Genomic DNA, 15,584 nt, shown 5'->3' on the forward strand with positions numbered 1-15,584 from the left:
GATATCAAAATAGTACATACATTTCACAACAACCCCAAAAATATTTGATTGACATATAAATACAAATACAATTAGTGAATTACTATAGTAAAAACACGCTTATGACATCTATATTTATAACGGTTTTAAATTGCCACAAAAAGTATTTTGGTGTTTTTCTTTTTTGAATTTTTTTCACTTCATGGTGGTTTAAAAATGCACAAAAATGAGTGTCCTAACACTTTTAATTATTCACATATGACCACTTATATGAATAGCCTCATTTTTTCTGCCTTTTCTTTATCACATCACCACATATAACATCTCAATTATTTTTCTCCCTTCTCCTTTCTCCTTTCTCCTTTCTCACTCCCCATGTCTACCCAACCTTGCCTAAATCCTAAACCATAGATCCTAGAATTAATTTCCAAATCCTAACCACCAATATTATTGGACATACAGTGTCACACGACCAACTTTTCTTCACCTCACGTCATGGGGATAAAACTTAAAAGCTACCAAGATGACCACTGTTCTGTTTTCTTTCTAAAAGTAGACATCATTTGCCACCTTTCATTCCACCCAACACTAAACAACATCCCTTATTCCCTCTTGTGGCTTCTGGTGGGGAAAGTGAAAGCCTATATTTACTAACTCGGTAGGTATTCATAATTGAGTTTAATTTCTATGCACCGACGGTGTAAAGTTTTTTTACACCGTCAACCAATCAGATTTCAAGAATGTGAGAAAATATCTCATTTTATTTAATTTCATTAATTGACGTGGCACATCCTTGAAATCTAATTGGTTGACGGTGTAAAAAAACTTTACACCGTCGGTGCATCAAACTTTTCTCTTCATAATTTGGAAAGATGCGGTTCATCTTTGTAAATCCTTTAATTTTAAAATCAGAATTAATTATAAGAATAAGCTTCTTGAATCAAATATTAATTCTAAGAAAAGAAAAGATGATCGAAACACGATAATTTTGAGAGCCTACTAAGAGTAACTTTTATGACCATAAAAATAATCTTGAAAGGTTAATTGTGGATCCTAACACTCCAAAAATCGCGCTAACCCTACTCTTTAATTGTGCAGATTACATCATATATCACTAATATCCAAGTGTTGATGCCAGATTAGGATTTCATTCTCTCATTGGAAATCACTGCTTTTTCAAGCATATTGTAACATTTTAATTAACTCTAAAAAATGTCTTGTTAGTGGTCCAATACATTGAATTTAGGTAAGTGACCATACTGCTAAAGTCAAACACTAATTATTAGATCAACTTAAACTAACACATTTCTAAAGATAGAAAGTTAGAAACCCATCTGTTTGTCACTGTACTAGTTTATTGAGTTATGGCTAAATGACACGACACTAAATATCAATTCTTATCAAGTTGTTAGGTAGAATAATCAATCATGGCTTTTTATTTATTTATTTATTTCACGCATCACCAAAATCTCAATAAAACGAAGGATCTTTCATCTAAGAAACTAACTGTCAAAACTGTTCAAAATGATTTCATTACAACTGAGAGAACATAGTTGATAACAGATAATCCATCACATACTCTGCAGCAAGGTGTGTTTGGTTTTAAGTTTGGGAGTGAAAAGAATTCTCATTGACCAAAATTGATTTTATGTCATTATGTAGATGTTTGACAATCGACTAGCTTCAAAATCAATTCTGCAGTGAAGCTAAAGAAAGTAGCTTTTGCAGTAGACATAATCTAATTTGAAATTTCATAACCGGATTTCAGATCATTACTATATAGAAATCACTTTTCCCATAAACATATCAAATATAAATTATATACTTCCACTTCAATTCACTTTGCCATAATCAATTCAATTCAAAAAAGTCTCCCATTCACCAAAAAATTCAATTCAAAATTGATTTTGACAACGCTGATCCAAACGCATCACAAAATCAATTATGCTTCTATTAGCATATTTTGAAATCCTTCTACAGATGATTTTAGAGCTAAAATCAAGTCTGAGAGAAGCTTCCATGAGTAGCTTTTGAGTGCTAGATTTGATCCCGAGAAAGATAAGTTGACCCAAACATAGCTATAAATTAGAGTTGAAGGGAACAACGACCCCTGAAAGCTTCAACAAGTCTAAGCTTAATTATTGGAGTACAAGATTCTATTTTGAAGACCAACAACTCCATAAATTTACCAAAGACACAACTCCACTCACAACCTACTCCCAGACAAAAGGAAGGGTGAGTGAGTCCTCATTTTCCACCAATCCATCAGGCCCCGTTTGCAGCATTCCATTGCAATGAAGGTTGGTTGTGTTTGCATCCAGAACAAATACTGGACCAGGAGGCTTATCTTTCGCCTTACCCAAGCCCGAGTACTCGTTCACGGCGCCGAAATCCAAAGATCCTGAAGGAGACTGCGCTGGACAGGTGATGCTGGACTGCACCAAACTCAACTCTGGACTTTGTGATTGAAGTGTTGACAGAAGATAGAGAGCACAACCTGAGTCGAAAGATCCAGGTTTGCCGTCTGAAGAGAGCTTCCTATTGCCCTTTCCACTTGCAGATGGGGCAATATTGGGAGCACCAAGGTTAGGCTGAGAGATGGTAGTTCCATGCATTGCTTCACTACCAATTCCAGCTTTTGGGACATTTTCTTGCCAAAGATCAGGATGTCCCTTATCCTGTCTGTGCTTGTCGATTCGATACAGAAGCCGGTGATGATCATAACCAGATTCAGCTTCCGTTTTGGTAGGGGTAGGCCACATGTTTCTCATTATGGTGTTTGCATATGCCTGAGGGCTACCAAAGTGCAGGATTCTTGGTCCTAAGTTGCAGAAAGGCAAGACAGAGACAAAAGTACTAATTAAACAAGTGAAAAACAAGCAATAATGACGAGGAAAGGTAGATGCTAGCAGTAATCAAGAGCATATAATTAACTCACAATTGGACTCCAGGCGAACCATGACTGGAATTTCATATTCCTACATGAATTTTCTTGTACTAAAACTCAAGACAGACACAAAATTTCAACATGAGGAAGTCTCCACATGAGAGGATTTTGATCGATAATCACATATTCACATCCTCTATCATGAAACTTAACCAAACAGCTTAGGCTAATTTTAATCATAGCATAGAATTCAGTTCACTGTGAAAATTTGAAAGGACTTATAGCATGGTTCTAACTTCTAATTCTAACACAAACCAACTGAAAAGAGGGGACTTTAATTTCTAGTTTCTTTCTATCTGGAGTGGGGAGTTGATTCTGTAATATTAATTCAATCATATCTTCTTCCAGGTTCCCTCTTTCAACTCTATGCAAAATTAAGATTGAACATCAACAGAAAAAATTCATAGAATCTAGAGATGCCACACACAAACCTTTGTAATTGTACATGAATTTCTCAGCAGCCATGAAAAGAGATGGGGGCGGTGGCTTCCTCCTACGTCTGTTATGTCCATCAAGACGTTTCCTGCAACTCCTTTTAACATCATCAAACTCCCCGAGTGAGTGAAACCTACAACAATTCGGCACCAGCCCATGTTACAAAACAACCTCAAAACACTTATAAAACAATTGAATTGAAGAAATTCCCAACCTCAAACTTCCAACACCCACATAAGCAACTTCAATCCATACCTGCTGCATTGCTGGCAGAACCGCTGCTGCTTCCCCCCTACCAACACAACAGGGGTTTTGGAATGCTTTTCGCAGACCCTGTGGCGCCGATGATACTCTCTGCAATCACTGAGGTCAGAAGTGCATCCATCAACCGAGCAAGCCATATTCAGCGATCCATTATGCAGACGGGATCGTTTTGATGATCCAGAAGGTGATGATGACATAGCTTTTGATTCTTCTGGATCCTTTGGTGTATCTGGGGCTGATTTTTCCACTGAATCAGAACCCTCACCAAGCCTCAAATCCACTGTAGCTTCTTCATTCTTTTGCCCTTCCAAGCCACCAATAGCTAGCTCCAACCCAGATGGATCCCAAGCAAACTCTTTCCAGTCCCAATCCATGCCCTCTAATTACTCCCACACTGTGTAAAACACTCACACATCAATCAGAAGATTCAGAACTCACCACAAGTTGAAGACTTTGACTTGAGAACCCCCAAAATAGGATCAAAGGATCAATCAAACAATAAAACCCCAAAATGTGAATTGGGTTTTTCAGGGGAAGTCAAGGGAATAAATACCCAGTTCTCAAAATTTTAAATTGAATCCATGACAGCCATCATGAATAAAATATAAAGGAAAATAATCATAAAGAATGAACAAAGAAAAAATAAAGCATAAGGATATTGAAAGATATACTGAAACACCCAAATTGAATGTCACCTCAACCTAAAGCCACTAGGCACCCATGGGTGTTGAAAATAAATTAATGTCAATTCAGGAATTTTGTTGCTTTCTGTAATAGAATAAAAATAGCAGAAGGTTTTTGATTGACAAATTATTTTTAAGATACCAACTTCACCTAACACACACAGTTTTGTAAAACTTACATCTCCTAGATTCTCATAGCTGAAGAAGATGAGCCTCCAAGAGAATGGGCAGAGAAGCAGGAGGAGAGGACCAATGTTTGATGTTTCTATCTGAAGGAGTAGATGAAGAGAAAGAACTTGTTAGAGTGAAAAAGTAGGTCACCAGCATGAGTTAGAAGCTGGATCAATAGGAACCCATTACCTTTACTCAACAAAAAATGATGGAAACAGTGAGATCTGTTGCTTTCTTTTTTTGGTCAGTTGTTCTCTTTCTGGTAAATCAGTCTCTCTCCTTTGGCATTGTTTTTATTTTTTTGGGTTCAATCTTTACACACACATAGGTTGCTTTATCCTAAGTAGAGATCTCATCTTCAAGTTCGAATTTATGAATGTAGTTGTGTTAAATACTTACTATGCAAGCTGCCGAGCTTTGCAGTTCGAAATGATCATATCCGACTCGAACACTATTGTCATGGTAAAACATACTTGTGGTTTAAAATACTTGTGGCTTAAAAAAATAGTTAAATATCGAAATCGGCTAGAATAAATAGTGGTAGTGGCCAATTGGACATGGTAGAGAAGGGAGAAAGTGACCACAGCTTTAGACTGTACCTGCAACTTTCCAGACAATAAACAATAGTAATGAATGAAAAAGTACTACGACAAAGAAAAACACACAAAGTGTGAGAATGACCACATGGCACCTAAGCCAGTTGTGACCATGCCATTCTGTTCTGCAAGCTTGAATTGGACTTGAATAGCCCCATAATTTAGTGTTGTGGAGACACTTTTGATGGTCCAAGGAACAACCTTAATTAATTGACAAAATTATGCTTCTTTTCATGAGAATTAATACGTAAAGATTCTGGACCTGGTGAGCTTGGGGTTTCTGGCTGTCCTATTTTTAATCAGACGATTTCGATTTAACAAAAATATGTACATATAAAATCAACATATTAAAATGAGAGTAATATCAAAGTCAAACAGTTAGGTGACTTCAATGAAATCAGAATCATAGAACTTTCATTTTATATGGGCTTAATACATCAGAATGCCCCTGAAATTGTAAAGGGAATCAGTTCCAGGACCTGTAAAATTTTTGCATCAAATTGGGTCCCTTAGAATTTTTTTAATTCAATTAAGGACAAAGTGTGTCTGATGCTGAAGTTGCTTCAATTTTAGCCTATTCAGCTTTTCCACGTGGCATTTGGAATTATTTTTTAATTGAAAAATTTTAAAACTTAATTTTTTAATTCCAAACCCTCTCAAATTAACCCCAAATCATCTTCAACAAAACCAAACTCATGTTAATTTTCATTAACCTAACAAAACCCGTTCAACCCCAAACCAGAATAGGATTCTGAAAAAAAAAAAAAAAAAAACAGATCTGGGATAGAACAATATTCTTCAGCCTTCTTCAACCTCCTACCTAGCTCCATCTCTCCTTCAATCTCTGATACGTCTCCCTCTCTCACTCCTCCATTGAACCCCATCTCATCTCCTTCACAAGCCATCACTCAACAACCACATAAACCCCATTCATTTTTTAGAAAGCTGAATGTATTTCCATGAAACCCAGTGCAGAACAAACCTCTAACTTCACCATCAAAGCAAGAACAACCCTCAAGCCTTTCCTCCGCAACCAGCTGCTACCAAAATAAAAAACCACCATTGAATCTCTACACCCACATCACACAGCAGCTACACACACCCGATCAAAACCCCACTTGTTGATTCGAACCACCCACCTTTCACAATCTCCATTTCAACCACCATAAAGCCTCACAGCAGCCAAATCCAACACTACCCTCAAACCGTACCAAACCGAAAACCGTACCAAACCCCACCAATATCCAATTTCGTGTTCTTGGTGATGGAGGAGGAAGGAGAGCTTGGTTTCTTGTCTGGGTTCAATTTGGGGATGGGGAAGATTTGTAATTGGGTTTAATTTGGGGATGAAAGGGTTTAATTATGTATTGGTTATAATTAGATTATTAGGTTAGTTTATAATTTAGATTATTAGATTGTTTAGTTAAGGGATTATTAGATTAGGTTTTTATTAAGTTTTTATTTTTTGTTTCTGATTAAATAATTGAGTTGGAATTAAAATTTTTAATTAAAAAAAATTATAAAAGTCACGTGTAATTGATGACTAGGACAAAATTGAGGTCTGACAGCATTTGGCCTTAATTGAATTAAAAAAAATTCTTAGGGACCCAATTTGATGCGAAAATTTTACAGGCCCTAGAACTGATTCCCTTTACAATTTCAGGGGCCTTCTGATGTATTAAGCCATTTTATATGTATTGATGGGGTTGTCTAAATGACCCTATTTTTTGTGCTGATTTAAGTTGATGAAGGTAGATTCCTCACTACCTAAAAAAAAGGTTCTTTAGCACATAAGAGTAAAGACCATTGTTTGAAATAAATTTAACAAAACAATTCTCGAATGCACTAGTTTTGATTTTGTATTTAATCTTCTGGATTTATTAGTTGAATTTGTTGGGATAAACAAATGGCATAAATTAATGCTAGTTATTTTCACTCGGTTCCACGTAGACAAGTGCTATATGGCACACGCCCCCTCTTAAAATAAACATTAAACAAAGTTAGAATGGAAAAGACAAATCCAAGAGTGGGATGTATATTAAAATTTGAATAGTATTTTAAGTAATGTTAAATAATAATGATATATACACACTTTATTTTCTTTATCATCTTATTTTCACACAATTTTTTGTTTTATCTCTCTACATTTTTCGTCAAACAATAAATCACATCACTCATTTCTCTATTCTCCTCCCACTTATCTAAGATAAATGTGGAAATGAGATATTAAAACAACATTATTCTAAGTTCAATGTTAAAAACTGAATTTACCAACAAAAAATAGACAAAAAACTTTTTCCAAACCCTATGTTTTGACCTAGTTGACTTCATCCATCTCTAATTCACTTCACTCGCTCTGATGGAGATTAACAAGTTGTCACCAACTAAATCACTGCTTGAATAAGATTTTATTTTATTCATAGAATCTTAATTGAACAAAAAAAAGTTCATTATAGAGACATCTGCCGAGCACAAGTTTTTCTTTGTGCAAACTGTAAAATTATACAAAAACCTTTTTACCTGCTATTGTAGGTAGCAGTGTTATAAGACTCGGACCAGACCGGCCGGTTCGACCGGTTGAACCGGGAACCAGACCCCTGACCGGTCCGAGCCATTTAATGGATCGGCTATGCAATTCAACCGGTATGAACCAGTTTGGACCGGCTGGTTCAGGGAATAAATCGGCGACTCGGCTGGTTTTTTATGAACCGGTCAGTTTTTTTTTTCTTTCTGATTTTGCCTTTTTTTTCAAAACTGTTTTTAATGGTCAAACTGTAATTAATTGATATTTAATGTTAATTATTTGGTCAAATGATATTCAATTGAGAGTTATTTAAAAAAATTGTCATAGCTAGGACTTGAACACAGGACCTAGAGGGAAGAAAGCTAATCCAAATTTCCACTACACCACTTTGCTTCTTGTTAGGAAGAATGCATATTATTTTATATATATGATATACTAAATATTTTTAATTATTATAATTTTTTAATATAAACCGAGTCAAACAATCAAACCAATGACCCAGTGGTTGAACCATTGACTCATTGACCCAGTGTCTCGACCGAGTCGATCACCGGTCTAAGTCTGATAACACTGGTAGGTAGTTCTTGTTTATTTATTTTTTTCAATAAATCTAAATTAACTCAATTTACTAACTTAATTAACTCAAAATAAAATTAAACCCAACATCCATCTTCTTCCTCCTTCTTCCTTAACTTTCATCTTCTACCTCCCAACACAACCTTCAATTCAGAAACCCAGCACCACTGAAGCTCCACCCACCACCAAACCCCCCTCTCACCCAACACCACCACCACCACTGAAACCCCCAAATCTCTAACTCTAATTCTCAATCATCATCAATATGAGTGGTGATCAACCACACCCCCAACCCACCACCACCAACACCAAAATTCATGACTATTATTCTCACTCCTACTCCCCCCATGCTCGCACCAAAGCCGCCGCCACCACCCCTACGTTTCTCTCTCGTCGGTTCCCATTTTCAATTCTTCTGCTAAGAGTAAGGCTTACCTCCCCCGTGTGTGTGTGTGTGTGTGTGTGTGTGTGTGTGTGTGTGTGTGTGTGTGTGTGTGTGTGTGTGTGTGTGTGTGTGTGTGTGTGTGTGTGTGTGTGGAATTCCATTAGATGTGACAATTGTAAGCTTTACGAAAGTATCTATAAGATAACGAACTGGAGTATTAACTCAGTTGGTTATGGCATCAGCTACATCTTATCTGATTACCATTCTCTCGCCACTTTTTGCGGAGACTGCGTGCTTGAGGTGGGTAATGGCTCAGGCGGTGGATTTGGGATTTCGTCGTGTGTGCTTTGAGACAAATTGTCTTCAACTATGTTATTAGTGGAAGAGAGGAGCAGAGGGTTCTACTTAGCCTTTATTATTAGGACATATTTTGTCAGTGGAGACTCGGTGTGAAGCCTTGGAGCTTACGTTAGAAGAGAAAAAGGCTCGGGGCTAGGGTGAGCTGACGGGGGATAACGTAAGTGAGATGTTGTGTGTAAGCCTAGTCAAACTTAACTTTTCTAGGCGGGGCGGGCCTAATTCAGTTACGGATTTTTTTGTGTGGAACGTTGTCACCTACGCTGACTCAGTTTGGGTGGAAGAAGTTTTTTCAGCTACGGTTCCTTTTGTGAACACAAATGCAATGGCTTCATTGCCCACTGGCTTTAATATATGATGGTTTAATTTCAAAAAATTATGTTTTTTTTTTGCTTCAATTATATTAAATTTATTTTAAGGGAAACCATGAAGCCTACTTGCATTCTCAGATAATATATATATATGTAAAGCACACTTGTGTTTTTGCATGCAATTAATGTATTAAATCATAAAAGCTCACATACCTTTATATTAAATACATTAAAAAATAAAAAATTTAAAAACTGAAAAAAATCTATATATATATATATATATAAAGCACACTTGTGTTTTTGCATGCAATTAATGTATTAAACCATAAAAGTTCACATACCTTTATATTAAATACATCAAAAAATAAAAAATTTAATAAACTAAAAACTGAAAAAATTGTATTATAAAAACCTATTCAACTACTTATATTAAATAACAACATTCATAGACTTAAAATTGACTTGAGCTTTGCATTTGACAAATTTAAAAAATCAAAATAAAAAACAAAATAATATTTATTAATAAATAATTTAGATAAAATACTTTTAAAATAAAAAAATTTCTATCAATATATATCTATCTATATTGTCCTTGGGGCTCTTATTTCGCAAAGTAATTATTTATATGTATATATATATATATATATATATATATACATATATATATTTGGTTTTTCCAAAAAAAAAATATCTATCTATCTATATCTATATATATTAGTAAAACTCACTTGAGCTAACTATTAAGTACAAATACACATGAGAACCTACATACATTAGTAAAAAAATTGGTGTTTTAATGAGATAGCTTAGTGAGTGAATGAACGGGTAGTGAAAACTTGTGCACTAATGATTTCAGTTTTAAACTTAATAGATATCAAATGTATAAGCAAAAGAGTAACATCCATGCCAAAAGTGTAACAGGCCACAAAGTTATATCTGCAAATGGTTTTAGCACAGTACCTTAAATTAAAATCAATTTTAATGTTAATTTTAAACTAATATAAATTTAGTCCAAGAAAAAAAAACTATTAACAATAAAGCATACTTCCGCCAAAATTAATCTTGATATGCAATGGTCTTAGTTTACTGTCCAATTTTCTGCAGGAATATATGTCTATTTTTCTTAAACTCACAAACGCTCAGAATTCCTTAACATAGTAACTCCGAAGAAAAACTAACATTAAATTGAAAATAGTGGCATGTGGCAATATCAGTGTCAAAAACTGAATAAAATTGTTAATGTCAAGAGGCTATTCAACTATCTACATTAAATAAATAAAAAATGAAATGTATTATATTGAACCACGCATCTATTATATCTCTATATAAACAAACCAGTGAAATCACTCACAAACTTAAATTATTCATATTTCTTAGACTTCAGCAGCTGCTGAGAAAAAAATGACAATTGTCTCTAACTACTTCAACAAGTATGTCATTTTTAATTATTTTAGTTAATTTCAAAATTGCTTTTTTAAATTACTCATTCTTTTTTTTTGAAAGCTAAACTTTATTAATGAGAAAAATGCAACGAATGTACAAACTAAGCGAGACAAACAAGGCAAACCGCACAAAACCAAACAAACACCCTCCCAAAGCAAGACACCCCTAAATCAAATGAGGATGATCTCGCCTAACTTGAGCTTCTAAACCCTTAAGCATAAGAGCTTCTGAGCCTCTAGGACGCAATCCGAGTTCCTTTCCAACTAACCATATTCTCTTCGCCCTAGTAGAAACCCCGTCCTCGCCGGCGACGGGCTCTAGAAAATCTCGCGGCAGCTCGGCCTTTTTATTGCGGCTTCCTTTAGGGCGACCACGCCGTGACCCATCATCCTTCCCTGTTGGGCTGGGCGTCGTCTCCAAGTTTTGCGAACCAGACCCCACCTCAACTGCTGCTTGTGTTGAAGACGAAGCCCCCATAACCGATAAAAACTCTCCTACAACCGGAGACTGGGATTGACCCTTCTCCAAACCCCCCACTCCACCAAGGACATGATCATCCCCCACATTTGACCCTGTAACTTGAAGCCCCCTATTTCCTAGAACGTCCATCTCAACATGAGCTTGATCACTCCCCACCTCCTTTCCATTCTCAAGCCCCAACTGCAACGATTGGTCACGAGATCCCTGGGCCAACACACACTCAGAGTTGGTTCGGATCCATTTATTTGAAACCGGTGCGTAAGGAGCTGCGCCAAGCCAAAAGTACTGTCCATTCCCATATGATCCATAATAATCAATATGATAAGCTCCATAAAACCCGTACACCTCCCACCCTCCCAAGCTGCTCCAATTATAACCATTTGAATTGGCTATGTAATTAAAACCACCACACCCACTTTGCAAACCATTTAACTTATCATGTCTCACCCAAACATTCGAAGGTTCCCAGTAATAAGAATTTAAATTCAAACCAGAACCCACTACTTGCTTGGACGTTCCATAACAACCTTGATTCACCAATGACTTAAAATAATCCAATTCCAATAAATCCTCCTTTCTATAACCATCTTCCAAAAGATCATGAAATGATGCACGTAACTCCTCTCCCTGAAATATTTCAGATTTAAACAATTGCTTTTGCTCCTGAATTTTTGAAGCCGCACATCCATCTTTTTCTCTCTGGATTTCGGAATTTTGAATTAGTTGCTGCCCCATTCCTTGTGACACTGTATCTCCTTCTTTCTCTCCCTGATTTTCGAAAGTTTGAAACAATGGCAGCCCCAACGCATGAGTCATCACGCCTCTAACACCTTATTTCTTTATTGCAGGAGAAAGATCATCAACAACAACAAGAAACACACATTACTTAGTGATATATCCCCGTTGCAGATGATGGGAAAATAAAACTGTGAGTTTCACATATATGGTAATTTACTAAACAATTCTTCTCATTCAATAGAAATCATACAAATATATTATCATTTATATATTTATATGACACAAATCAGTAACAAAGTGTGAGCCACATAAATTTATATACTGCACTAGAAAAATAAGTGTAAAATGTAGACTCACTATATTCTTGATAAGAAATAGGAATCTTTCACTCCTCAATATTGTCATATTATGGAAAAAAATAGCAACTTAATCATTCAAATGGAACAAATGACGTCCATCCTGCAGTTAGATAGAATCTATTTTTATGTTCGTGAAAGTGATTTTAAAAGAACTCCTATGCCACCAGCAATGGTAAACAACACATCAATCTTGATATAAAAAATTAGCACAACTGATAACATCATTGCAATGACTAAATCAATATTATAAAGAAGAAAAAGTAGACTACCACGTTCATTTCAATACTAATCTAATTAAGTAATTAAATTTCTTTTATATCAAAAAAAAAAACTACTCTCATTTCAATCTCAATAGAAATCTACTTATTTTTTCTTCCGATGAAGCAAAAAAAAAAAAAAAATCTACCTGTTTGATCATTTTTTTTCCCTTATTAGAGAAAGAAAGTGTGAGAATATCATAACTCAATTATATTTAATTATACATATATTCTAAATCTTCTTCTAAATAATAGTTTTCTTACCTTTCTGCAAATTTAAATATTACAATTAAAAAATACAAATTAAAAACGAACCCGTGCAACGCACGAGTTTAATTTCTAGTGTTATGAAAAACATACCTATTATTTTTTGAAACTAAATGAATTTTATTAAGAAATAACACGAGAGCTATACCGACCCGAGCATCATCTTGGACAATGGAAACAAGCTACAGTGGAGCTTTTTCCATCCAAACATAAAACCACGCAAAAAAGGAAGTTTGGGCAAAGCTATGTCTCGACAATCCCAGATAATAGAAGTCAAGTACGAACGGCCCCCAAATGGCCTCTTCCAAGCGTTAAACAGAAGCATGCAATCAGTCTCGAAACAAACCCGCCGGAAGCAAAGATCAAAACTAAGGATAAAGACCACTGAACGGATAGAGCCTCCGCAATCGTAGAGGAGAGGTTCTCCATGGCATCTGAAGAAGTTGAAGCAAGAACCTCTCTACAGTCATCTTTGGTGACGAAGCCAAAGCTAGCTAAACCAGAAGTAGCAACAGAAGTGTCAAAATTAACCTTCACCCCCTACGGGAGGTCATGACCAAATCGATGGAAAGTCCCTAGGAGCAGATTGGAGAGCATCCAGGAAAGCTTCAGGCTCACAATGAAATAAAATTGTGTTCCGGTCCTCCCAAATGGAATACAATGAGGATAAAAGAATACATGCACTATCAACGTCAGCCACAGATAAAAATCAAACATAAAATCCTGCATAGAGGTAACATGATCAACTATAATACCAAGACTACAAGAAAACCACAAATGTTGTAAAACATGGCAAGTCAAGAGTGTATGATGCATCGTTTCCGGAGTTGACACACAACGCGAGAAAACGTGGTCCATATCCATCTCTCGGCCAATCAGGTTAGAGCGCACTGGGAGAAGATTCAATCAAGCCCACCCGGCCATTTCCTTGCAAGGGGGAAAGGTGGCCGCTTTCAATAATTTCTTCCAATTGGTAGCAGGGAGGGAGATGTAGTCTGACGGAGATGTCAAGCTTACCTGTCATCGCTATCTAATAAAGTGATACCCAGATTTAGTATAATATCGATCGTTAGTAGCCATTTGCTAGAAAAATACATCCTCCTATTGCTGAAGAGGTAATGGGATAGCCAAGACCCAATGGATGGTGGGAGGCCAGAAAAGGAAAATCACAAGCTCCATGTTCCATGTCATTCGGTCAAAAATCATAGGCTCGCCACCCATGTAATATTTAAATCCCGAGCAACTTCCTCTCGATAGACTAGAGTAGTCCTTGTCGGCAGCCAACTATCCTCCCATACCCAATGCAACACCCATCCCCAACACTTCAGGAGCCTCCTTCCTTAATAGACTGACCTGCTTTAAAAATGCTACTCCATGCGTAGCTGGGTCGGTATCTTTTCTTTGTAGTGAAACAATTTTCATGAGGGAAATAGACCGCCCTCTAAACCCGATTCAACAAGGAATCAAGGTTGTTGTATATACACCACCGATTTTGGTCACTAAAGCAATGTTAAAAACCTTAAAATCACGGAGCCCCAGCCCCCCTCCCCCCCCTCTCTGTGTAAGAAAGGTCAGTCCTAGTGAAGTCACTGAAGCCCCCGCTTCTTAACATCACCACCTCAGTAAAATCTGCTAATTAAGCCTTCGATATGAGAGCACATGCCATAAGGAAAAAAAACAAGACATTACATATGAAGGAATTGCTTGAGAAACCGCCTTAATCAAAACTTTACGACCAGCCTGAGAGAGTCATTATTCTGTCTACTCCTTCAACTTTTTCCAAAACTCACTCCTTTACAATGTTAACATACCTTCTATTAAAATGCCTTGAAAAATATTATTATCTTTTGGCATGGTTGCTGGTTCTGTATAGGTGATTTCGCTACAGATGTTGGGGGTGAATGTTTTGTTTTGATGGTAGGAGGGTTGGTGGACAGGTGCATACAAGGTTAATTACTTGCTGCATTGAGGCTTTGGTGCTTTTCTGATAAAGTTTAGTTACTAGTATTTGAGACTTGGCGCACGTTTTATTCAGGTTGTGATGCTTGGTTGGATTGTATTGTGGATTCTTGTGTGTTGTTAAAGGCTTGCTCAGGGTTTGGGTACTCTTTACTAGACTTTTATTTCAATGGGTTTTTCATAATAAGATTTTAATGAGATTCATTTTCTTTGTTTGGTCTTTTAAGGATGCGGGTGTGTTTTGTTTGTTTGTAAGGTGAATTAATCATATCCATGAGATGGTTGTTCTTATGAATTTTCATCATTCATTAATAATAGTTTTTGTTTTAAAATATATATACAAAAGTGAAGAATCAGAATATCAATTGTTATGGTGTCCCACTGAACCCAATAAGTTTTTTTTAATAAATCAATATAGATAATGATTGAAAATTGCAAACAATTTTAAAGTGGGATCGAGTTGACCAATTATTTGTTCTGTTTGTCTTATTGCTTATTGCTTTTTTTTTCTAGAAAAAACTACTTTTTACATTTATTAGTATGAATTTTCACAGGAAATAGTTTCCACTTAACCTTATATAGTTGAAATGGTAGGAGCGGGGACATATGAGTTGGATAGGGTCCAGGATCAATTATTGTCGGGTCCAATTTATTTTTTCGATGTATCAAAAATAAACTTAATGTTAGCTAGTCCTTAAGTATAGTGCAATTTTTGTTTTTTTTTTCTAGTTTAGTGCTATATAGTTTTAAATTTCTCACACATTGGTGCTAAGTGTGTGTTTGTTTTACAATTGAGAGAAAAAGTAAAAGCATGTTCCTACAATTCATAGCTTTAAATCCATTGGCTTTACTG

The 15,584-nt window shown here is 36.0% G+C and overlaps 1 protein-coding gene across 3 annotated transcripts; it reads right to left on the reverse strand.

Moving 5' to 3' along the window:
• Nucleotides 1–1,834: 1,834 nt before the first annotated feature.
• LOC130729719 (squamosa promoter-binding-like protein 16) lies at nucleotides 1,835–4,827 on the reverse strand. 3 transcript variants are annotated; one of them, XM_057581554.1, is made up of 5 exons: nucleotides 4,669–4,827; nucleotides 4,488–4,577; nucleotides 3,617–4,019; nucleotides 3,358–3,494; nucleotides 1,835–2,800 (listed from the first exon to the last, which is right to left on the reverse strand). In XM_057581554.1, the coding sequence occupies exons 3-5, from the start codon at nucleotides 3,997–3,999 to the stop codon at nucleotides 2,193–2,195; spliced, it is 1,128 nt and encodes a 375-aa protein (XP_057437537.1). In that variant the 5' UTR covers nucleotides 4,000–4,019; nucleotides 4,488–4,577; nucleotides 4,669–4,827; the 3' UTR covers nucleotides 1,835–2,192. The 3 variants fall into 3 exon arrangements, with proteins under 3 accessions (XP_057437537.1, XP_057437536.1, XP_057437535.1); XM_057581553.1 differs by lacking the exon at nucleotides 4,669–4,827 and having other exon boundaries at nucleotides 4,488–4,652; XM_057581552.1 differs by lacking the exons at nucleotides 4,488–4,577; nucleotides 4,669–4,827 and having other exon boundaries at nucleotides 3,617–4,446.
• Nucleotides 4,828–15,584: the final 10,757 nt, after the last annotated feature.

Source organism: Lotus japonicus, chromosome 1 (genome assembly GCF_012489685.1).
Source record: "Lotus japonicus ecotype B-129 chromosome 1, LjGifu_v1.2".
Lineage (NCBI taxonomy): Eukaryota > Viridiplantae > Streptophyta > Magnoliopsida > Fabales > Fabaceae > Lotus > Lotus japonicus.

Bases quoted from the DNA above. Each gene is read 5' to 3' on its own strand.
- LOC130729719 (XM_057581554.1), bottom strand. From the start codon at position 3,999: ATGGATTGGGACTGGAAAGAGTTTGCTTGGGATCCATCTGGGTTGGAG. The intron at 3,495-3,616 runs GTATGGATTGAA...GAATTGTTGTAG, and splicing joins TTCTGCCAGCAATGCAGCAG to GTTTCACTCACTCGGGGAGT. The intron at 2,801-3,357 runs GTTTGTGTGTGG...TCTGCAACTTAG, and splicing joins ATTCATGTACAATTACAAAG to GACCAAGAATCCTGCACTTT.